The sequence below is a fragment of the Glycine max genome, chromosome 15 (assembly GCF_000004515.6).
Source record: "Glycine max cultivar Williams 82 chromosome 15, Glycine_max_v4.0, whole genome shotgun sequence".
In the NCBI taxonomy this organism is placed as follows: Eukaryota; Viridiplantae; Streptophyta; class Magnoliopsida; order Fabales; family Fabaceae; genus Glycine; species Glycine max.
In genome coordinates this window covers 7,385,744-7,411,035 of record NC_038251.2, presented here as the reverse complement: position 1 = coordinate 7,411,035, position 25,292 = coordinate 7,385,744, and the positions used below count along the sequence as shown (strand labels likewise).

At 31.7% G+C, this 25,292-nt stretch overlaps 2 protein-coding genes across 2 annotated transcripts; one reads left to right on the top strand and one right to left on the bottom strand.

Annotated features, from left to right (window-relative positions):
• The first annotated feature begins 7,495 nt into the window (after positions 1-7,495).
• LOC100808148 (cytochrome P450 710A11) lies at positions 7,496-9,864 on the top strand. The gene has a single exon (XM_003546040.5). The coding sequence runs from the start codon at positions 7,951-7,953 to the stop codon at positions 9,514-9,516; it is 1,566 nt and encodes a 521-aa protein (XP_003546088.1). The 5' UTR covers positions 7,496-7,950; the 3' UTR covers positions 9,517-9,864.
• A 6,504-nt stretch (positions 9,865-16,368) lies between these two features.
• Positions 16,369-24,667, bottom strand: LOC100811886 (phospho-N-acetylmuramoyl-pentapeptide-transferase homolog). Its single transcript, XM_003547161.4, has 8 exons — positions 24,146-24,667; positions 23,977-24,051; positions 23,111-23,328; positions 21,648-22,098; positions 19,850-19,914; positions 18,403-18,590; positions 17,319-17,527; positions 16,369-16,796 (listed from the first exon to the last, which is right to left on the bottom strand). The coding sequence occupies exons 1-8, from the start codon at positions 24,458-24,460 to the stop codon at positions 16,611-16,613; spliced, it is 1,707 nt and encodes a 568-aa protein (XP_003547209.2). The 5' UTR covers positions 24,461-24,667; the 3' UTR covers positions 16,369-16,610.
• Between the last annotated feature and the right edge of the window lie 625 nt (positions 24,668-25,292).

Genomic DNA, 25,292 nt, shown 5'->3' with positions numbered 1-25,292 from the left:
TCTTCCTCCTCCGAGCATTAGCATTTAGCAAAGCTGCATACCAAGATTCATACTTGAGATATGAGTTAGTTGGAACAATTCAGTTGGTTTACTTGTTAGGTGATTGTATGATTTAATTATACCATTTTTAAATTTTTTCAAAAAATATATTTGATGAAACTTTGTTTTATTGTGTATATTGAGAAAACTAGTTTTCGTGAAACTGGGGACACATAAAATTAGAAAATAAAGATGTTTAGACTGTTTTTCTAAGGTCCCAAATGTTTAGACAAACTGATACCAAATGTCATAATCACAGGATATAAAAAGGTTGGTTGAATTGTTAAAATGGGAGGAAACAAGAGAAAGGTCATGTGTTGGCTTCTTCTGCCAATAAAAAAAAAACTAACAAACTAACAATTAGTGTTTACCAATAAAAAATTACAGCAATAACACTGACGGCATTATTGAAAGCCCAAATGGTCAAATCCATTTGAAAATAGAGGAGCATGAAATTTTTAAATTTATTCTGCATCAGCTTCATTTTTTTTATTCACCGATTTTTTATTTTTTTTTAAATGTATCAGTTTCATTAATTCTTCGGCAAACTTTTAGAGTCAAAGAGCCAATTTACTCGGTACACCACTGCAACCAAGCCAGGCGGGAACCATTACTCCTCTGGCCCATTATAACTTACTTACAAGTAGTTTTTACAAACATAAAAAAAAATAGATGAAAAAAGAAGAATAATTTTATAAAATTAATTTGATCATTTTTAATTTTTCTAGCTCATATTATTGATGTTATAAGAGATATAAGTAAAAAATTAATTAATGTTATACTAAAAAATTAAAAGGATAATTATTTAGAAATAATTTTTTCCTTTTCAAATGATGATTATTATGGACGGGGAGGTACTGTTATTACTATAAATGAGGGTCTTAAATTAACCCTATCATAAATAGTTGAGTTCCAAAAAAAGTACTAATCAACTATCGAGTATATTAAATACAAACTTTCTTCTCGCAAATGATGTACACATAATTAAGAGAAAAAGTGCACAATATGACAATCATGGATCATGATATTACTTGTATTTAAATAAGTTTTGTATGTAATTTCTTCATGTCATCACACATGCCATTAAGTTGTTATAGCCACTTAAAATATTCATTAATTGTTCACGTATCATGTGGAGTAATTTTGAATTTAATTGAAATACACTAATAATATAGAGTAACTTTTTATATCATTATTGTCTTAAAAAAAACCTTTTATATCATCATATATTATCATATAATAAAAATTATTTATTATTATAATAATTATTTTAAAATATTCATATATATTTTTAATTAATTAAAAATGTAAAAATCTTTAAACTAACAATATATCAAAATGAAACTAGTTAAATTTTGCGTAAACTAACGTCTTTTCATCGTGAATTGCGTTAAAATTTCTTCTCCCAGATCATGTACATATATTACTAAGAATAAAAAAGTACACAATATGACAATTACAAATCATGATATAATACTTGTATTCAAATAAGTTTTGAAGTTACTTAATGTCACCACTTGCCGTTAAATTGTTGTAGCCACTAACAATATTCATTAATAGTATAGTTTTATACTGTTATTCCATAATAGATTATTATATAACTAAAAGGTATTATTTTTTACAATAGTTATTTTAAAATTTTAAGATAATTTTTTTAATTAATTAACAATGTACTTAAAAATCTTTAAAACAACACTATATCAAAATTAAACTAATTAAATTTTGCGTAAACGTAACGTCCTTTCACTGCAAATTGCCTTAAAATTGATATGATAGAGAAGAACAAAGTTAGTCAAAAGTTTTTATTTTTTTTAAAGGTAGTTAAAACCTAAAAGTATAACAACTACTTTTTCTTTTTGTTACACAACTGCTATTTTCATAATGCAAAACTTTCACAACAAAATTTATCATTGATCCAAAAAAAAATCCTTAGATAAATTATATTGGATTTACAAATTCATTTTAAAACATCTTTTCTACGTCAGCATAATTAATGGATTATAATATTCTCAACCAACCCAAAAACTAATTTTTCTCCGTACTTGCACGTTAAACATTTATAAATTCTATGAATAATAATTTAAGTAAAATAAATAACTTATATGTTAAAAAAATTCTACTTTATGTTTCATAACAAAATAAATAAGGTGCATATTCATCGATCTTCTAGAATAAAGTTATTGCTTCAGTCTCATTAAAATATTGCAAATTCATCGATCTTATATTGGCGGGTTAGGTGAAAAGGTGAGTTGAAAACCTAAGTCTGCTTTACTAAAACTGGATCAAATTAAACAGGTTAACAAATCCCAGTATTATTGACACATCGTCCTCTTGAAAAGTCATTCCTAAAACTATTAATTGATCATACTTGACAGTTGACATTACTCTTAATTAGAAAATAAATTGAACATTACATACAGGAGATTCACATGATCACTAATACTAGGGGTAGACCATCAGCTGATTACAAGTATTTGATGTCTTCCTTTCACCCTACACTACACCACCAGCTCTATTTCAGATATTCAAAGCAATTATGCATAACTTTTGACTGTTGTTTTCATGTAATTGAATTTCTTGAATTGAAGCACTCCAGAATTGCCTGGGATGAGAGTTGAATTACCCAAGTCAAAGGTGGGGTTTTCATGTCACGTGATGTATTTTTTTCCTTCTTTTTTGTTGAAAATTTTATGAGCATTAGATTGTGTTAATTTAAAGTGTAAGATAATTATGAAAGCATGAACTCATTTTAGCTGTTTCTCCGTTTTATTATGAAACATTACCAAATTAAGATACATGACAATACTAGATAAGATTAAAGAATACCAAAATAAATAAATAAAAACGAAAATGAGAGAAAAATTTAAGTATGAAATTTTATGTTATATTAATTTAAAAGTTAAAAATAGTTGATAATGCAATTGGATTGGTCCTAGTTAAAAAATAAATAATCCAAAAACTAAAGTAATTACAAGTTAGTTCAGATTTTTTTAAAAATCAATTAACCAAACTAATCTAAATTAATTTAATTTATCAAGTTCATGGGATGAATCTAATTCCATCAACTTCCCTACAATTATGTGGTATTACACGATAAAAAGAATATTAATAAAAATAATGTCACAATCATAATTGAAATTGTGACGCTTGCTTTTTGAGACATTGTCCGGGCCCTTAAGTATGCTCAAGACTCAAAGCCCGCGACATACATAGCTATGTTTTGTGCGGATTTAATTCTTGAGACGTGTGCCTTCAATATGAAATATAAAATTATATTTGAATAAAATTAATTCTAATAGTTTAATGATTAATTATATATGGGGATGTAAAATTTATGCAGAAATTATGTTTATATATTTTTCATATAATTAAATATATGATAAAAAAAAAAGAAGTGTCTGACAATCTGATAAGATAAAAATGTAAAATAATAATAATATAAAAATAGGCTTAATTAGCATTTTTAGTCTATGTAAAATATGTTTTATACTTTTAATTCCTATAAATATTTTTGTTCCAATTAGTCTTCTAATATCAGATTTTTTTTTTCTTCTTCTCGTTTTGGCTTAATAGTATTAGATTTCGTTGGTAGAAAATTAGAAATCTTATCAAGTTTTCGTTGAACTTAATTTTCACTTTAGTATTTTGGTTGATAGAAAATGTAACTTTTAACTTAGTATTCAGATTCTTCACGAGCAAGAAACCCGTGTTTTATTTGTTCATTTCAAACATGGGAAGGCATCATCATCGTCCTGGTGGAGGAATCTTAGAGAACATTCTACATATTATATCTTCAACCGACTAATTATGCTAAAATTCTCTGCTTAGCAGAATCGATTTGTATGTTATGGTGCGCGTCTTGGATGTGGAAAGAACCTTTGAGGTTTGAGCTTTCAAGATTACTTTTACTTGTCCAAATAAAGGAAATGTGAAATATCAAAAATGGTGTTCTATAAAAACAGAGTCGGTCGTACACGATTGGGAATTTTTCAAGTCTTGTCAACTTTGAATAGTGAATACTAACGTGACCGAAAGTAATTGACTTAATATATATATATATTCACAAATCCAACGGAGATAAAATGGAAATGATAGGATTGGAATATTCTAAAAGGATGACTTTTCGATTAATTAAACTTCTCGAAGAATGCTTGAACTGTAGTTGAAGAGGAAAAGTAACTATCACCTTGACCTTGAAGAAGGAAAATTTGAGGATAACAACGACTTCACATTCATATTGTAACATCTTCAACGATAATATTTAAGTGATAATTATCGTTGACATAGATGTAGTTAGCATTAACCCAATTAGTGCTAAATTGATTTTTTTTTTCCACTTATGTGAATTGTGGCTGACACTAATTACTAATTTTTAAAAATGTTTTTCAATACGAGCATATGCTAGACCAACGTTAGTTTTAATTTTGCTTTTACCTCTCGTCAATCCTACTTTCTAAACGTTTTCAGTTTGCCTCTCTTCTTTATACGTGGCCAATGGTGGTTGCATTGATTGGAGGATCAAAGTGATTATAATCAATGATGACAGAGCAGAGTGACAATGGTATAATGGTGGTTCTTTTTTTCTTTTTTTTTTTTCATTTTTAGTGATATGCGTTGGTTCTAATTGTGATTAATTTTGATGGTGGCAAGTGGTTCAGGATGACTTAAATTGTTCACGACATGGTGGTGCTGGTGTGATGGTGCAACAACTGCACCTGAGATGGGGGGTTTTGCTTATACGAAGAAAGAATGGTCAAAGGGATGAGAAAGAATTGGAAAAAGATGGTCAAATGGTTTAGTATAATTTTTTTAAAAATGCACCTTAGAATTTACTCATACTCATATTCTATTATTTATAAATCTCAGATATAAAATGATGATATATTTCTATCTAGATTAATAATTTTAACCATATTCAAAAAAATGAAGTTACACCAAATTTTATAGTTAGTTGAGTTGATAGTTTGTTAATATTTCGAATATGACCCAAGTCTGGTCAGCGGCCAGCTTACCACTAGCCAGCAATGTTCTTCGACACGAGTAGCAGCCAAACACATTGTCCTTGCGACTAAGGGGTAACATTGCAAAAATATTTTTTAGCATTGGATCATAAACAATCAAAATTTAATATTATATTTTAATTTAAAATCATAAAATTAAGATTTGTGAATCTTATTTTTACTTATATAATATTTTATTTTTCATTCCTATTTAATGTAAAATTCATTTTACACTTATAATTCAGCAATTCCAAGACCGATAAACTCTTTAAAAGTAACACTAGTTTTTCTACGTTTGGTGAACTCATTCCAAATTCGATTGTAGTAACAAATTATTGTTTTTTTTCAGGCACCGGAGATGCTTTTACATTTTGATTATTGAAATTTGAATTGAAGAAAAAGAAAAAGGAAAAAATTGAGACGTAACAATTGTTTACCTTTCTTATATTATTCATTGTGTAAAATAAATTAAGAATTGTTTTTTATAAGAATAAAAATATATTCAATTTTTCTCTCCCTCTTTTTTGTCTTAATTTTTATTTATAAAAGTGTCCTCAAATAAGCACATAGAAGATTCAAATTTCTAGAGAAAAAATTTTATTTCAAAAAAAGAAAATTATTATTTTTTGCTGAATTTTCTTTTTGTCTTCTTTTCTTACTTCTTTTAGTTTAAATAATGTAAAGGAATTTCTCAATTTTTATATTTTCTCTCTCTTTACTTCTTGTCACACCCAAAAACTTCAATTCCAAATGAACAAACGGGATATGTCTGTCGAATTGTGGTTTTGATAACGTAACACACTTGACTCATTGTTTTAAATATGTGCAGTACGTTAGTAAAGAAATTTCAGCCAATCACGTTATATTTAACTTAATATTATTAAAGAATATTTTTTAAAATATAAGTAAATTATACTTTTTTTTTCTTGTGGGAATATTATACTATTTCCTGTTACGTTAAAATATACTACATAATTTACTGAATTTACTTCATAGTTTGACACAATAATAATGTTAATTGAACCATCTCGTTACCACTAATGAATTACCGTATGAAAACATTATGGACTATATTAAAAAAACTATTTTCAACACTATTTTACTAATATAAGATTAATTAAATTATATCAATGATCAAATTCATAAAATATGCATAACTGTTTTGTATGATTCGGATTTTTTTAATAGGTGGTAGTAAGAAAACAGAATGCTCCAAGGATAATACAAACAGCAGCCAGCCGAAAACTTTACAAGAAAAAAGACACACGTGTCAATGCAGACTACAGAGATAAGACCAGAATTTTCTGCGCTTCAATTTTTAACTATGTGAATCTCAATTATTATAAATAGATTTGATATAATAAATTATAAAATAAAATGTAAGTTAAAAATATTTAAACCGTTTAATTTAAAAAGGCATCACCATGCAATTCTTTTTAATCTTAGGCGATTCTGGTCCAGATACACAGAGAGACAGCAGAAAAGAGCGATTTCTAGAAATTTCACACGAGTAAAATGTGTAAAGCATTAAAGAAAATGACAATGCGTAGTATAGTATATTTACATTTCCAATATTAAGTTTATTTCTCCAATAATTAATTAATTTAGGATAAAGCTGTATTCAAGAATAAAAAATGCTAAGAATATTAATAATCTTAAGTCTCAAACGTTTCGTCCAATGCATAAAATGTGTCCATAACTTTTTGTAGAAAAAACTATAAAAACGAACTTAATTTATAACAAAATATACAATCATTTCGTTCAATGCATAAAATTTGTCCTTTCTCATTTTTTTTTTGGGTAAGGCATGAAGCATATTTTAAATGTAAAATTGGTACTACTATATGATTAAATTCCAGTTGAAAAAACCCAAAAGTATTTTTTACTTTTTAAGTAACGAAGTTTTCCTTTCTTATTTTATATCTTAAAATTCAAAATATATATTAAAATTCTCAAAAATACATCCTTTTCGGTAAGGCATGAAACAAATTTTTTAAATGAAAAAGTTGTATATGATTGAATGCTAATTAAAAAAGTCAAAGATATTTTTTATTTTCTTAAAATAATATATTTTCTTTTATTTTCATTTAAAAATTGTCAAAATCACATTCCTAACTCATACCTTAGTGCATGTTTCATCCTAAAAGAAGATTTAGAGTATGTTTGATTTTTGGTTTGGGTACTCCGAATTCAGTTTTGGGATTAAACTTATTTTGATAATATGTTTGGTTACACCAAAAATATGTTTGTACGTGGAAATTTTGTTTGAAAACTTAGTTTTGTAAAAATCAAATTTGGGTTGCTTTGGCAAATTCAAACTGGAAACTTAAGTTTAACTGTTAACAACCATACATATAAATAATAGCGATTTATGTTGTTTAATTAAATAATAGTGGGATCACTTTAAATATAAAATAAAAAATATTAAAAAAAGATCTATGAAGTATGCGTTGAAATCTCAGAGATGAGAGAAGAAGTTGAAAGTATGAATAAAATTTGAATTCACGACTAGGAGTAACAGTAGTTAGAGCAGGGGCACACAGAGATGAGAGAAGAAAAAGAAAAAGAAAAGAGTGTATCCGTTGTCGTAAACGATGTTTCCGACGTCAGAGAATGGCCTTACCTAGCTGGATCTGAACCCCACCATAGACCCACCACCATCTTATTTATCTCCCTCTCTTCACCTCTTCTGCTTCCTACTAGCTACTACCTCTATCCACTATTCCCAACACCACCTACCCTCTGCCTATCAAAACTCTAATTTTGACCTGAAATCAAATCTCTCACCATTTTTGACTTCACCCTCCTTTTTTTTTTTTTTTTATTATTCCCCCTGCCACCATAATAAATCTCCTCCCTCTCTCTCTCTCTCTCTCTGCATTGCCCACATACGGTACGATAGGATAGGAGGATGAAGGCTCTCACACTGGCATCCCTCTTGGCCTCTTTCTCCTTCACGGAGCTTACCTCGTACCTGGCATGCTTCATCCTCCTCCTGCTTCTCCTGGAACAGATCTCGTACATAGTCAAAAAAGGTTCCATCCCAGGACCCTCCTTGGTCCTTCCCTTCCTAGGCAACGCAATCCCATTGGTCCGAAACCCTACCAAATTCTGGGACCTTCAATCCTCTTTCGCTAAATCCACTCCCTTGGGCTTCTCCGCCAACTACATCATCGGCAACTTCATCGTCTTCATCCGAGACTCCGAACTCTCCCACAAAATCTTCTCCAATGTCAGGCCCGACGCCTTCCGCTTAGTGGGCCACCCCTTCGGGAAAAAACTATTCGGCGAACACAACCTCATCTACATGACTGGCCAAGACCACAAAAATCTCCGCCGTCGGATCGCCCCCAATTTCACCCCTAAAGCCCTCTCCACCTACACCTCGCTCCAGCAGATTATCATCCTCAACCACCTCAAGTCATGGGTCAGTCAGGCCCAAGCCCAAGGCTCCTATTCTATTCCGCTCCGCATCCTGGCTCGTGACATGAACCTCGAGACCTCCCAGACCGTCTTCGTGGGCCCGTACTTGGGCCTCAAAGCCCGAGAGCGATTTGAGAGGGATTACTTTCTATTCAACGTGGGGCTAATGAAGCTGCCGTTTGACTTCCCCGGCACCGCGTTTCGGAACGCGAGGCTCGCCGTGGACCGGCTTGTCGTAGCCCTAGGCACGTGCACCGAGATGAGCAAAACGAGGATGCGGACATTAGGGGAAGAGCCTTCGTGCCTCATCGATTACTGGATGCAGGACACGCTCAGGGAAATCGAGGAGGCCAAGCTCGCCGGAGAAACGCCGCCGCCGTTCTCCACCGATGCCGAGATCGGTGGCTACCTCTTCGACTTCCTCTTCGCGGCGCAGGACGCGTCCACTTCGTCGCTTCTGTGGGCGGTGGCTTTGCTCGAATCGCACCCGGAGGTGCTCGCGAAGGTGAGGGCCGAAGTCGCCGGAATCTGGTCGCCGGAGTCGGATGAACTGATTACTGCCGATATGCTTAGGGAGATGAAGTACACTCAGGCGGTGGCACGTGAGGTGGTGAGGTTCCGGCCGCCGGCGACGCTGGTGCCGCACGTCGCGGCGGAAAGGTTTCCGTTGACGGAATCGTACACGATACCAAAAGGAGCTATCGTGTTTCCGTCGGCGTTCGAGTCGTCGTTTCAAGGGTTCACTGAACCGGACCGGTTTGACCCGGACCGGTTCTCGGAGGAGAGACAGGAGGACCAAATATTTAAGAGAAACTTTCTCGCGTTCGGGGCTGGGCCCCACCAGTGTGTAGGTCAAAGGTACGCGTTGAATCATCTTGTTCTCTTCATCGCCTTGTTCACAACGTTGATCGATTTCAAGAGGGACATATCCGACGGCTGTGATGAGATTGCGTACGTGCCCACCATTTGCCCCAAAGACGACTGCAGGGTATTTCTGTCCAAACGGTGCGCACGGTATCCTTCTTTTCCTTCGGTAGAGGACCTCGTCAAATGACCATATTGCCCTTCTCTCATGGGTTTATTTATTCGTCTCATGCAGGTTTATCATTTTTTAAATTTAATTGGATAAGATGCGTTTTGGATTCCAATTTTTGGTTTAAATTGGATAAATTCAATTTTGACTGAAAATTAAGACATCCAAAATGTGTTTTTATCAAAATTTGTTTGTGTTTTGTGTCTAGCAGCCACAAAATTGTGTTGACTTTTCTTCTGGTTGGTTTTTTTGAAATGTTGCAATCCTTGTAAGAGTTTGTGTATGTGAATGTGAGAGGTGATTGGAAGGTGGATGATTGGGTGCTTATTAGCAATCAAATAAAATGATGTAACAAAGAAAGATGCCAAATTTACTGAGGTGGCCCTTTTGAACTTTTGGGATGCTGCTGCTGTATCTGTACGTGTATCTTTTGTAAAGTTCTGAAAGGTGTTCTTTTGGGAAAAAACATTATTACATACTTGTGATCACTCTGAATGATGAAATTATTGCCGTTATTATAATAGGTTCTACATCTGTATAGCTAAGTCAGCAATGATTTTTAATAGAAATGTATAGGAGCAGCTCACGTGTTGAAAGTTGAAGCCAGCATAAGAAATGGTGCTTAGCAAGGTTATTTTTTCTTTAATGCGTGTTTGAAAGAGACTAATTAATAGATAAAAAAATTGCATTACTAATTAGATAAATTTGTATTAGTAAAATCACTGATAATACACTTTTATTAAAAGAATATTTGTTTTATTTCTGAAATAATTGGTGGCTTAAAGACAATTGTCACATGTCAACATAGTTTTCCCCTTGACATTAGATAATTTTCTTGCATTAAATATATGTTTTTTTTTTCTTTTTTACTTTAATTATATTTTAAACCCCTGTTCCACGGATATATAAGAAGTGTTTAATTTTCTCATCTCTCGTAATAAAATATTCTTCTAACCTGATGTGTCTCCTATGTATATATATATATAAATTTGTGTATAAAAATAATTCATTTGAAATAGTTTTAGTTAAAATTGAAATTAACTTTATATATGATTCATATTAAAAATTAGTTAGTTATCACATAGTTACTTAAAAAAGTTATGTGTATATATATATATATATATATATATATATATATATATATATATATATATATATATATATATATATATATATATATATATATATATATATATATTTAAAAAAAAATTAATTATTTAAATATGATTTAATGGTATTTTATATATATGTCTCAGATATTAGGAAAAAAATCTTCATTTTAGACAGACTTGAAGTACACAATATAATATATCTCTTGAATAATAGGAGTATATGGTGAAATGTGTTTTAAACCGTTAAGGAATCTATAACAAACATAAAAAAGTTAACTTTTTTTTATTATGATATTAGTGTGAAATATTTATTAATTTTGTTGATAATTAATCTTTATTAAAGAATTTGACTAATTACTTTTAGTCCAATTATTTTTTTATCTATAAGAATAAAAAATGAAACTTTATTTGAAGGGATCAAATTTAGAATCACTTGTATTTGTTGGTAATTTGAGAAGAGGTGAAAGTATGAGTGCCTTTAATTAACCACTTTAGTTAATTTGTACTTTATATGATTACTCTATAATTCTATTTTGATAAAATAGAAGTATTTAGTAAATTATTTTAATTTACTGGTTTGTGGTTTCTTTTTTATGCGAGTGCTTGAGTTTTTTATTTTTATCCTAAATAGTATAACAAAATTCCTTTTTATTTCTTAATTAAAAGAGTCGCATTCTTATCCCCACAATACCTATCTCCTAGTCAACAATGTTCCTTCTTATTTTAATTATTATATTATTTACTTTATTTATTTTTATTTTTCAATAAAATATTTAATCTTTAAATTCAAAATTAACTAAAATAACTAAAAATAATGTTTTATCTTTGATTCCAATCAAAATTTTAGTTATTCTAGTGAACATTCTATTCCATTGAACCAGTGTAGAACATTTAGTGTTGTTTATGAGAATCAATTTCCTTATTCACCTGTCCATTGTAGAGTTCTTTGAGGTCTTCGCAATCATGGCTACTTTTGTTGGAGTAAGAAGCTCTAACATTAAAGCAACCTTGATTACTACTCACAAAGCCAAATTTAAAGAATCACCCCGACAAACGAAAGTTATTTGCTAAACCTTGGCTAGCCCAATGATGCAATGCTGAAGAAAGATAATTAAGCTGATCAATCTAATAAGAGAATAAGCTCAAATTATTCGAAGCAGAAGTCAAAGGAATAAGTACATGGAACAACAACATCCTATAACTTTCCCATGTTTTTCATGAACTCAATCATGACTTACCCAATGTACCTTCCACTTCATACCTTATAATCCTCGATCGACACAACACCATGAACAAAAATGATAAAAAAAAAAAAACAAACACAAAGGGTGAACATTCAGACACAAGTAAAACAAGAGTATGTGCAAATAACATACAAACACAACAACAATGCATACAAATATAGAAACATAGGGGGAAAACATGCATTATACAACTCCACATTCTCATATCAATAGATACAACATCAAGTGCGTATAAAAAACAATAAATCATATGATCTCAACGTAAACCAACACAAATGCTCATTCATATGTTCCATTGATATAACTTCTCATTTAAGCAAATGAACATTTATTATTTTTCTTTACTTCCATGTTGTGTAAAGTATATTGAAACTCAATTTATAAATTACCACGAAAACTCTTGTGACTCGGGACTTGTGGGTCGTAACAATGTTGGGTTTTGCTGGATTGTAACATTGTAAAGTTTATAGTAGCTTCTGGTTGATATATTGTAGCATCCAACGTGGGTGTGTTGTGAACCTATCTTTGGTCTAAAATCTAGATTAGTCTAGTCAGGAAAGTGTAAAACTCGTGTGGTCACATGCACATGTTGCACTGACACCACTGTTATGTAATGCTAGCTAGATTGACCTCTTGTTCTTGGATTTGGGATTTGTCTTTGCATTGTTGCCTTCTGTTGTGTTGTGTCTTGTCTTCGGAGTCGACCGTCACACGTTTAAAAGTTTTTTTCTTTATTTAATTTCTAAGACGATATTTATTATTTGTTTAAATTTATTTCTCATTAATTTAAATTGAATTGGGATTTGGGACCACTTATTTGCGAAAAAAATCCATTGATATAAATTCTTAGAAAAATATTCACAGTTTATCAACTACTCTACTCTTGCCATAAATTATCCTACAATCAAACGATAATGCATTCTATTGTTATCTTCATGGTATAGAAAGAAAAAAAAGATAATTCAAAATATTTTAGTAAAAAAAATTAATATACAAGAGAAATGAAAAAAATATATTACAATAAGAGATAACAAAATTTATTGATTATGTCTTATAAATAAATATTGAAGAAATACTAACTTAATTTTTTTATGATAGATGCCTGTTTTCAATAGAAGTATTAGTTAATTTATTTTAATTATATATAGTGATATTGTCGAAAAAATAGCTTTAATATTTTTAAAGATCTATTATTATTTGTTTATGATAACTTTGGGTGAATAAATGCAAGAAAGAAGAAAATAGAAAATATGATAAAATTGAAAAGAGAAATACTCGTAACAAATAGTAAAATATTTATTACCGGTCACTTTAACATGCTGCCTGCGGCTCTGCCTTCCACATCTGTAGGTTTAAAAGGGAAAGCTGTACATCATATGATGAGACAAACCAATCCGCAGCTCAATCTTTGTTTTTGTCGGCAGAATTCAATGCTCTTCATTCTTCACCCCTAAATCTTTGTCCGGTACCTCTACATGGAAATTATTACATTTTGAAAAAAGTAAAATATTCAAATGAGTGAGAAATAAAATAAAAAATATTTAAAAATATAGTTTGATTTAATGGTAGTTTGGTTGGGAGAAAGTTGGAGGGAGATTTTCTTTTAAAAATTTAGTGTGAATCTCCTCTCTTTTCTTTATTTTAATTTAAATATTTTTTTTAATTCTTTTCTATTTTTGTCTCTTCTATCTAACCAAACCACTCATATAAGTGAAATGAAAAGAAAGAATTTAAATAAATTTTAAAAGATTCTTATATCCTTATAATTACTGATGCACAAATGACACGTGTGAGCTTATATAATTAATTATTGGGTGAGTTTATTTAAATTTAAAAAATAATTTTAAAATAAGTGATTTTATATAATTTTTTAAAGAAATAAATAAGATTTATTTCTTAAAATAAGTAGAATATTAGTTTTTTTTTAAACAAAACAGTTTAAACAAACACATTAAAAAATACAAAGAGCTGTTTATTTTTATTAAAATAAACGTTTATTTTAACAAATAAATATAAATAAATCAACATGTTATATACACTATAATTGATTATATAATTGTATTTGGTGTATGTTTTGATAAGCATGGGCAAAATTGATTTTGGATAAAGTTGATTGTGATTAGAATTGATTTTCAAATAAAATTCAGTTAAATTTTTTTGATCTACTTAAAATTATTTCAAGTCAGAATCAATTTTCTAACATAAGACTAAACATATAACAACATATCAAAAATCAATTCTACAATATTAAACCAAACACACAATTAATTATAGTTGTCGATGGAATAATTAGCTTTAGAAGGAAAATTGAATTTTTAACACATCAATTTTTAATACGTGACACGTGTTTAATCAACTAGCTGATTTGAAGAATTGATTATGCATGTGTAGGAATCAACATGATTTAAAAAGGCATGTAGAAAAAGACAATGGTATGAGGAACCAATTAGCTAGCGGGTGCTTAACGTTGCAACGTGTGACTTGATGGGTTCGCTGATTTGAGTTTGTTGGTGGCTGCACCGGTGGTCGTTCGTCGTTCGTCATCGTGTGAAGGTATGGGTTGATCATGGAGGCTTGAAGATGAAATGGAATCCAAATTGCTCTTTCACTGACTTGAATGCAAAGAGTAAAGTAGATTCATTACCCCATCTCTCTCTTTCTCTCTCTGTGTGAAACAAGATGCAAAGTTTTGTTGAGGAGAAATAAAGAAGAAAGAAAAAAAAAATACGAGAAATAGAAAAAAGAAATGCATTTAATAGAGAAAAGAGCTAAAAGAAATGCATTTAATAAGGGTCCTATGTATGTATTGACTATTGATGTGTATTTACTATTTAGAGAGAAGAGATATATTTAGATAGACTAAAATAAAACAGGGTTTATTTAAAGAAACTAAAACAAAATTTGTCATACGCAAAAGCTGCATTATTGAAGAATGGCGTGGGGAGTGTGTAGCATACCATGCTAATCGAGTAAAACCGCTACTATCTAGTTTCTGAAATCATTACATGAGTAGTTTTTGGAATTGATGAAATTTAAAGTTTAAATTTTTTTGCAAAATGTAATCTATTGTTCACCTTTAGTATTATGTCAAGTTCACTATTTTACGTGGCATGCAAAGTGGCAACATAGGTCATATTGTGACACGTACAAGGATGTTCTACTCCGCAGACTAGTCTGAAAGACAAAAACTTATGTTTAAATTGATTTTTGTCTCACTTCCCATGCATAGCTGGTCACGTGAAATGCTCAGTGGCGGGGTGGATGAGTGTTCAAATGATAGCGATAATCTGGTTTGGTAGTGCAGCGGTCTTTGTATCGTGAGAACTATGATTATTATATACTATAAATGTATTTAATAATAATCATAGTTCTTTAAACTACTACTATAAATTGTATATACACGATAATACATACTGAATAAATTATAAACATATATTTTCTCTTAACTTATATATATAAAAAATTAATTTTATATTTTAATTAAATATAAATAAATCTAACTAATTTTGTCCTATTTAATTTTATCTTTCTAAAACAACCTTCGTTTAATTCTAATCCTATTTCTAATGACTTTTTTTTATGATAATAAGTTTCAATAAAATACATTTTAGAAACAACCTTATTTTCCACTTGAGATTAGTGAAAAAAATAACATGAACTAACTTTCTTAATTAGCATAAAATTAATTATTTTTATTTTTATATAAGTTCAAAGGGAGTACCGATTTAATGCAAAAAAATACCATAACAAAATATAAATGCAAACACAGATATATGAAGACATATCACATGAGAAGAAAATATTTTACATGAGAGAAAAAAAATTAAATCTAAACAATATAACCAAATGAATAGTCAAGATTTAATCTTAAAAATCTTAATTCTTGGTGTTCGATTATACATACAAATTTAATATCTCTATCTTATAGAGAGAGAAAAAAAAAGATAGGATCTATTTACAAGATGTGTAAGTCTGCACCAAATTTCAACCATTGAATTAAGATAATCTAATGATCCAAAAATTTCAAATTTTTAGTAAAAACTCACGTGACCTAAAATTGGCGCTTGTAGTTCTGTCGTCTATTTTTCTTTAAATATTTGATAATTATCAAAATTATTCTAATCTTTGAATATTTGAGTCACATAATTATCAAAAATTGTTTTAGCCCCTTTGAAAAAAAAGAATAAAATGAGAAATGAAAAAAAATACTGAATACTGTTTTTATTCTAATATTTGAGTCATATTATAGAAATTCGCGACTTAAAAAAGAGTGCCGCCTATGTAAAGGATACCTTGTGGATTATGACAACTGTTTTGTTAACGGTGAATACTGAATACTAGACGAAGAGTAAAATGAGAAAAATACTTTTGTCACGTTGGAATGATAAATTTCACACGCGTTGGGAACTTGTATTTCTAAAACCCGGGGGCTCAATCAAGAACACCATGCTGAGAAAAAGAAAAGTAAACGAGGACGCTCAAATACAAGGACCACAGACGGTAAAGGAGATTTGACATTTGGTAAAATAATTTGTAACAGTGGTATAAGGCCGATAGGAATATTGTTCATGCAATGCAGTAGTTTCGGCATTTGTAACAGATGATAACAAACTAGCGTTAAAATGGTGTGATGCATTTTGAAACCGGAGGGATGGATTGCAATTTTCTGATTTCACTTTTTCCCCATTTGGTTAGGAGGCCAGTCCTCGAAACTGTTTAGTCGTGTCATTTCATTTGTTTACCGATCCATATCAAAATGTTATGCTGAAACAAGACCCACATAGCCGCCAAGCAAAGCCAAAACAGATGATATAATATAAGCTCCCAATACAATATTTGGTTCTCTGAACCCACGTAACTGGAGCCCGTAATGAAAGGGAGGGATTCTCAAAAAGCGCCACCACCATGCTCCCTGGAAGCCCTTAGTCATCTTGAAGTACAAAACCTGGTAGAGAAAAGAAAGCAATCAAATGTTAAAATAAAATCACGAATACGTAAATTTTAAAGATATGTCAGTTATGACTTGACCAAGAGATTCGACACTTTTAAAGGGAATGATGCATATTAAAAAATAAAGTATGAAATTATAACATTACGGTTGAGATTTTAACTCTGATAGTTTAGTACACATATTCCAAACTTCGTTTCAAGGAGTCAAATCCTTAATCAGAGGACAACATGGATACAAAATGCCTGTCTACATGGAACACACACTATCTTTTTTGTTTAGTTTAGAACGTGGCTTGAACCTACAACTCAAGACACCCGAGTCACCAACCACTCCTTCTATGACTATGCAGCACAGGCATCACATCTTTTGCCCATGCACTTGAAATGTGGATTGGACATAAAGTTCATTTGGAAACAAACAGGAATGCCTTTGAGCCTATTAATGAGTCTGTTTTACTCATAAAAGAAAAAGAAAATTTAAACTAATGTATGGAAGCATTATAAGCATGGGGCAGACCTGAATGATAACTGATAATGACTCAACAATGAAGATTCCAGAAGAAATGAGTAGCGGGAAGAACATTCCAGTACATGCAGCCATTGCAGCTAATGCACCACCAAGTGCCAAAGATCCAATATTACCCATAAATACAGATGCTTTGTATCTGTTGTGTAGAAGAAATCCAACACAAGATCCAGCCATTGAAGCTCCAAATATAGCAAGATCTGGTTTGGCATATTTACAAATAACAAATTTATCAAAGAAAGTCTTCGTTATAAGTAATAATTCATTCTACATAGTACTAAAAATAAACATTTTTAGTGTCATGATAAAAAAAAAAGTTGGTAAGGAAACATTGCTTGGTCTAAAGAAATATCAAGTAAAAATTGATATAGCTTAAATATCAAGGAGCAATAATACAAAATGATGGAAAAATTAATGAGATGTCACACGAGATATAAGCAAGATGACTAAAACAGAGACATGCATTGGGAATTACTTGTGATCACCAAGTACCTATCAAGCTCAAAGGTTAGTTTTATCATATTGCTATACATACATTTGACTATATGATAGTGAATGTTGGACTCCAAAAGAACAAGAGAAAAAGGTGAGACTAGCAGAAATAAGATGTGTGACACATAAGAAAGGACAAGAAACAAAATGATTATATGCGAGGAGATAATGGCATAACACTGATTAAGGAAAAGATAACAAAAAATTGGTTATGGTGGTTTGCAGCTTCGACATGTACAAAGGTCACTAGAAGCAACAGTGTGAATAAATTGCATGGTTTTTAGTAAATTAGTACTGTGAAAAAGAGGAGACCAAGAAAGACATTGGAGGAGAAAGTTGTTAAGAGGGATCTCATGGTACATAACATATATGAAGATTTGACATGTAACCAAACCAAATGACATTGTATGATCCTTGTAGAGATAATGCTTTTGTTATTGTTGTTGTAATCTATATACTCTTTTTTTAATTCCTTTCATTGATTATTATATAGATTGAGTGTGGAACTGGAACAATTTAGAAAAAAAAATCTGGCTTAAAGATGTGTTCAAAGTCTACAGTTGATATAAAACGAGCTACTAACCAGAACAAATTGGAAGAACAGCTATTGACATTCCGGTAAATGCCAACGCAGCAATACCTCCAGCTAGTCCATCAAGAGCATCTGCTAACTTAACACCATGCCCCATGGAAACAAAACAAAATGAAGTCAAGAGTTGGTAACATCGTCCCAAGTACACAATGCCCAGAGGTAGAGGAACCAGCATCTTCCTGCATATAAGTAAAGGAAATGAGATGAAGGAGGAGGTACGTGTGTGATTGTTACCAGTCAATCATACAGATAGCCTAACAGATAAACACACAAATAAGAAGTCTCACTTATGGGCATTGTCATCTACATTTTACAGTTTACAGGATTGTAGACAAAAAATGTTCTTATAAGACTTCAACTTTTTAGTTTCTCAAGAGTGTTTTCTATGTCAAGCATGGATGGAACTATGGGTAAAAATGGGGGTGCATCCAAAGTAAAAAAAAAATAAAAAATCTTATGCATAGTTCCTTAGTTATGCACCCACATAAAGTTAAATTCCCTCCGCCCTCTCCCTCATCTAAAATTTTAAAGCAAACTACCTCTACTAAAAATTTTCTAGTTCCACTTCTGATGATAAGTAGCATTTTCAGAACAACCAATGGATTACTCGTAGTCCAACAAAAAATAAAAAGCATCACAATCACAAAGCATCAACATGATAAAAGACTTTCTCTTCTCCCTTTTGGGTAGCACTGGTAAGCACTTGAGTATCTTATGCAGTATCACGACAAAAGGTCAAAATGCAAATACGTATAAATGAGCATATTAGTAGAAGGAAAAAAAGAAGATTAGAATACAGTATTCAGCAAGGGAAATATCATTGTATTGATGTAATCTATAAAGCGTGGAGACAATTCATCTAAAAGATAAAATATCGAAAAACAAAAGCAACATAAACTACAGAAATTAAATGTTCATGCTTTTCTTTTTCCTGATATCACCCAACACTTCCTGTAACACTATAATAAATAATGCAATTCAACAGTGTAGGGCATTATAAAAAAAGTAAGATTGCTGCATTTTACTTCAAATCTTTCCTTTCATATAATTTGATTAATTTCAAAACTTGAGTAAATCAAAAATAAAAATGAATCTTGAAAGTCAGAATTAAGACATTAAAATTACTTTCACATACCGAACTAAAGTCTCAACTTATGAAGATAATGGAGACCAGTTAGTTAGTTCCACAGCCAAGAATCATGTCGTTCATCCAACTAAACATTTCAGATAAGTAAGGTTAAAAACTATTGAATGGATTTTTCCTATAAGAAAAAAGAAAATCTTCATATTATTTTTTAATTATTGGTTTAACTCAAAGGCAGAAGGGGCAAAAAAGTCATGCTTGCAACTGTCTGTGAAATGCATTGCATTCTATGAGAACAGATATGTGAGTTACCATCAGAAAAATGCTGATCAGATGAGTTACAAGAAAGTATACATGCCATAGGGTGAAGATATACTGGTGATGTCCAACCAAAACGAAAACCATGTTCCAACAGCTACCTGTGTGGTATAAAAATGCAGATTAATAAAAAGAAAAGAATATTTGTAACCATTGGCCACAACAAAAACCCTATAGTTAATTTTTTATTTATTTTCAACTTAGTTCCTCACATCACTTTTGAAATCTGGTATCTCACTCGTCTAAATTTGTATCATTTTAATGTTTCCCAAGGCAGATTTTGATTGCAGAAGAACAAAATTGAGTCATATTTGTACTAGTGAGGGATTCGATTGCAAAAACCATTTTTTGAGGGACTAAGTGAAGAGAAAGATATCACTGAGCATCTGTTTGGAGAATAAGAAGGCTTAATGTCACTTTTGGTCCATTATGTTTTGTAGTTTTTTCGCTTTGATACATTAGGTTTTAAAAGTTTCATCCTAGTCTTTTATGTTTTCGAAATGTATCATTTTAGTCATTTTTTCAATTTTCTGTTACAAACATTAGTGTTCTGTTAACTTTTAAATTTTAAAATGGTTTAATATCACTTTTGGTTCATTATGTTTCGCAGTTGTTTCGCTTTGATAAATTATGTTTTAAAAATTTCATTCTGGTCCTTTATGTTCTCGAAATATATCGTTTTCATCCTTTTTTCAATTTTCTATTAGAAATGCTAGTGTTTGTTTTGGTCCAATGAAACACACCATTTGGCCCCTCTTTGCACTGCTCGCCTGTGTCCGGCTCGATTGTAGATGTCAGGCAAGAAATCCTCTACTTGCTCGACCCAACTGTGCGTGACAATGGAGTTCTTGCTCGCAAACCTCACAAAGAGTCACATTGTAACTTCCTTGTTTCGATTTGGGTTAATTGGCGAGTTAGGGTCATATTTTTGTTTTCACCGAAGATAACTCTTGCTACAATCTCTCCTACTTATGTTTTCAATGGCATAGTTATGTGAAAGATTTTGGTTTTCCGATGAGTATAAGAATTTTCGGTTGTTCCAGTGAGATTATGTGTTGACGTCGTTCGATTTGTGTGGTGCTGTATTTTTTTACCTTTTCAGATCTGGAAGAGGTTGGAGGAGATTAAGATTTTTTTAGTTGCTTATTTTTTTTAAAAATAAAATAAAGATAGTGGCAGTTTTTAGCCGCTACTATGTAAAGTTAATTATTTTAAAGGACTTAATATCACTTTTGATCTATCATGTTTCGTAGTTGTTTCACTTTGATACATTAAGTTTTAAAAGTTTCATTTTCGTCCTTTTATGTTTTCAAAATGTATCATTTTGGTCCTTTTTTAAAATTTAAAGGTTACCAGAACACTAACGTTTCTAACGAAAAATTGAAAAAAGAACCAAAACGATATATTTCGAAAACAAAAATGATTAGAATGAAACTTTTAAAACTTGATGTACCAAAGCAAAACAACTCTGAAATATAGTAGACCAAAAGTGACATTAAGCCAATAAGAAATAGGTGGGAAATAAAAAAGGCAAGAGACCCACTAGTTATTTTCACTTTATTTCTCACCTATTAATCTTTTCCATATATCTTCCTTGTTTAGCTTTACATCAAACACCTTTCTTTTCCCTATATTTTCTCACTTATTTTCATTAACCTTCCCTGTTTCCATCCACCCAATTTCTCACCTCCTTCCTTTCTTCCCTACCAATCAGACCCTGAGTGACCAAATAGGGATTTTGGGGTTTCAGGAAAAGGGGTGTGTGTGTTAAAAATCAACAAATCAATTAGCATATTATAACTCCAAAAACAATGCTTCTAATAAAAATAGTCACCTCCAAGAGAACTTCTGTCAATGCAGGCAAAGCTCTCCAATGATTTTTGGTGAGGCTTAATATATCACTAAGTAAACCAACTGCAGCAAATGCAATGGTTGCTCCAGCTGCCCCAGACACTTCTATAGATGAGGAACCAGCAAAGACATGAGCAACAACTACACCAATAGGTATAAAAAGCAAACCACCCAATGTGGGTGCCGTCTTTTTCATGTGATGTCTAGCAGGTCCTTGTTTCTTGATTACATGGATAATTTTAAAATGACGAAAAATTGGGACACAAACATAGCCAGCAAAAGAAGCTAAAATGGCTGATATGAGAAATGGGCGGGTCAAGTAAAAAGGTGACAAGGGAAGTCTAACAATTCTCCATGCACACCAATCCACATACAAAAGCAGTAATGTCAAGACGATTATAAGCCCCAGAGTGATGAAAATACCAAGTTTGGTCCTGCAAACATATTAAAACCTGAACTGGGTTACCAAAGCACCACAAAAATGAAAGGACAATATGTAAGGATTTAAGTAATAGATGACAAGAAAGGCTATCAAGCATTAAGTTATCAACTATACTAAAATGCACTTTCAGCTTTGACAAAAACCTTAAACTAAATCTTATGTTCATTTAGGTCACACCTTTGATCTCTATTAAGCCTCAAATCTTCATCATGCCTTTTGTAGAGCTCCCATCATCATCATTATTACCATTATTATTAAGATAACATTCATAAATGCCCTATGAAGCACAAACACAAACACGGACACCAGACATGACACAGGGGGACGTACGGACAAATAGATCAAAATTGAGAATCAAGATTTATATATTAGTTGTGATCTCAAAAAATTCGTTGAGTTTTATATTTTTCATTTTTCCTATGATAATGGGTCTCCCAAAAAACAAAGAGACATCATTATACAATTTGAACACCTTTGTTTCTTTACAAAATAGATTATAAAACAAGATGATGAACTATTGAACTATGTCTTTCACCTTCAATCCATCCATCTACTACCATAAACAATATGTTTGTGACTTTCCATGACTTTGTGTATGCAGGAAGCTTTTCTGAATTTTCTCTGCCTACTAAAAACTATATATAAATTTTTTTTGAAAACTTTGGTACCAGCCGTGTCCCTTTTCATGTCCCTCGGAATGGAAGTGTGGCTAGGTGTTGGAGCCATATCCAAGCTGTGTCCTCAACATGTCAGAGCCAGGAAAAAATATTTTCTTATTCCAACACCGAAATGGAGTTGGACATGTGTTATATGAGTGTCAATGTCCAACATGTGTTGAACACTTGCACACAGCTTCAACATGTAGTGTCAGTGCTACATAGGTCATGCCAAATTTCTAGAAACCGTCTTATGCTATAGAATAGTAGTTTCAATATATGAAGTATTCGGATTGAGATAGAAGGGTTATTCACATCAACTATTTGGATAAGTTTCTATATACTTGCCTAGATTTCTTGCGTCCCCTCCCAAGGTTTGCAAACCGATGAGCAGCCACTGTTAGGGCATCATTATTTGATGCAGAAACAGAAGGCAAATCAAGATCATTCACTGGAGTAAGAAAAATTTCGCCATCACTGTCTTCCCCGTCACTGGAAGAGAGCTTATATGCAGAAGAACTATCATCAGCATTCCAATCATCAAGCATTGGTATGTCAAATGAATCCTGAAAAAGATAATAAGTGTCATGACACTGAATCAGCATGGATAAATCACAGTTCATGGCAAAAATGACTTGCTAGAGCCTCAAAGGGGGCTCATTAAGTTAAATTCCAGATATAAACCCTTGCAAGGTATGTGAAAGTATGCACATTATCACATCAGTTTCACAACTATCATTAGTCAAAGAATCAAGAGCATCTGCATGCCAAAGGACAAAACATAGATGCAAGTTTTTTTAATGTTGTACTTTCACTAAGCACCTAAGCACCAAATTCTCAACATCGTTAAAATAATAAGTTAGCATTTATCACTCATACAAATCTTTCTTTAGATGATCCATGGCAATCATCTCTCAAACTCAACATTAGAGACTACGAGACTATGGTTTCAGACTTTCAGAACAGCAAGCACCTCCACTGAGTATAAGTATTAAGAATAGCAAGAGTAAAACAACAGTAAAACTAGAGAAAAATAAAACAAAATCGAAGATGATCGAAAGTAATAATCTCCGAAACTCAAAATTAGAGACTAAGAGATTACGGCTACAGACTTTCAGAACATCAAGTACCTCCGCTGAGTCCTATTATTAAGAAGCCACAGTAAAACTATATATAAAAAAAAAAAACTGATTTTCAGAGAAGCGAGAACGAACATCGTCGAAGGCTTTTGTAGGAGCTACATTGCGTAGAACGCAGCATTCATTGTGCGGAATAATCAACGGATGTAACTGCACAGAAGGAATCGAGCGATAAATAAGTGATTAAATCACAGGATTCACGGAATCGTATTGTGTAAACAGTGAGATCAAGAGCAGAGAGTACCTCGAGACTAGCGCAATCGAAGCGGGAACGGGGAGAGTAGACGAGGGACGTGGTTGGAGGGAGAGAGAGGCGTTTGCGGCGAGAGAGGTGGAGAGGGAGAGAGCGATGGCGGTGGTTGAGGATGCGAGAATGAGAAGGCATGGATGCGATGCAGAGAAAGTAGATCTGAGGAGAGAGTGGAGAAAATGAACATCGAACGGAAGGGGAGGGAATTGACGCGAGTATGTTCCATGTTAGGAAAGGGAAATGAGCGTTTTTATATAAACAGGGAGGGAAATTGTCAAATGGCGGCACTTCGAAATCATCGCGTCGCATGCTAGGGTCACCTGGTTAGATTTACCAACAATCGCCACGTGGAAACGTGCTTCTATGCCTGCGTTTGGCTGGAGTTAGGCTTCTCAAGGTGATTTACGTTCAAATGTGGTTCCGCTATGAACCACTTTTGATCAATGTGTCGAACCTAACACATGTTTCGTCACCAAGATCTTTTGCATTTTTGTTCTCAATTCTTTGATTCTTCGATTCTTTGTTGCCGTGTGTTGCTAAGCTAGCAAGTGAAGTTTAAAACTAATTTCTATATAATTAATTTTGATGTTGAACATAATTAAATGTGTATGTAAATTATTTTTTAATCATAAATTTTATATTACGACGTCATTTAGCTAACTCTCGCTTTCCGTTCTGATTCTTGGCTTTTGGAAACCTCAAGAACCCCTTACAGATCTGTTTATTTATTGAATTCAACAAATTTGACTTTCACACATTCGTGTTATTTTGTCTTCCCAAAGTAATCCTCGTTATGGAAGGTCAAATACGTAACCAACTTTTAAGGATAAATTTGTTTAAATTTAATAAAATTAACTTTAAAATAAACTTTTTTTTATACAAGTACTTTTTTAAGAAGCAAGATAACATTTGTTTCTTAAAATAAATAAATAAAATACTTTTTAACCAAAAATAATTTAGACAAACACAATAAAAAAATAAAAAATTACTTATTTGATTAAAATAAACACTTATTTCAATAAATAAGTTTAAACAAATTATCCTTAAATCCGAGTCATATTTTAATAAAATAGAAATAAAAGAAAAACTACTAACGAAACCTAAAAATAGATAGCTCATAGCTGTTTTTTATTTATTTAGT

Excerpts from the sequence above, each read along its gene's own strand:
- LOC100808148 (XM_003546040.5), top strand. The coding sequence starts at position 7,951 with ATGAAGGCTCTCACACTGGCATCCCTCTTGGCCTCTTTCTCCTTCACG.
- LOC100811886 (XM_003547161.4), bottom strand. The coding sequence starts at position 24,460 with ATGCGACGCGATGATTTCGAAGTGCCGCCATTTGACAATTTCCCTCCC. Across the intron at positions 19,915-21,647 it reads TGACAGAAGTTCTCTTGGAG|GTAGCTGTTGGAACATGGTT; the intron begins GTGACTATTTTT and ends TATACCACACAG. Across the intron at positions 17,528-18,402 it reads TGTTCTTCCAATTTGTTCTG|ATCTTGCTATATTTGGAGCT; the intron begins GTTAGTAGCTCG and ends ATGCCAAACCAG.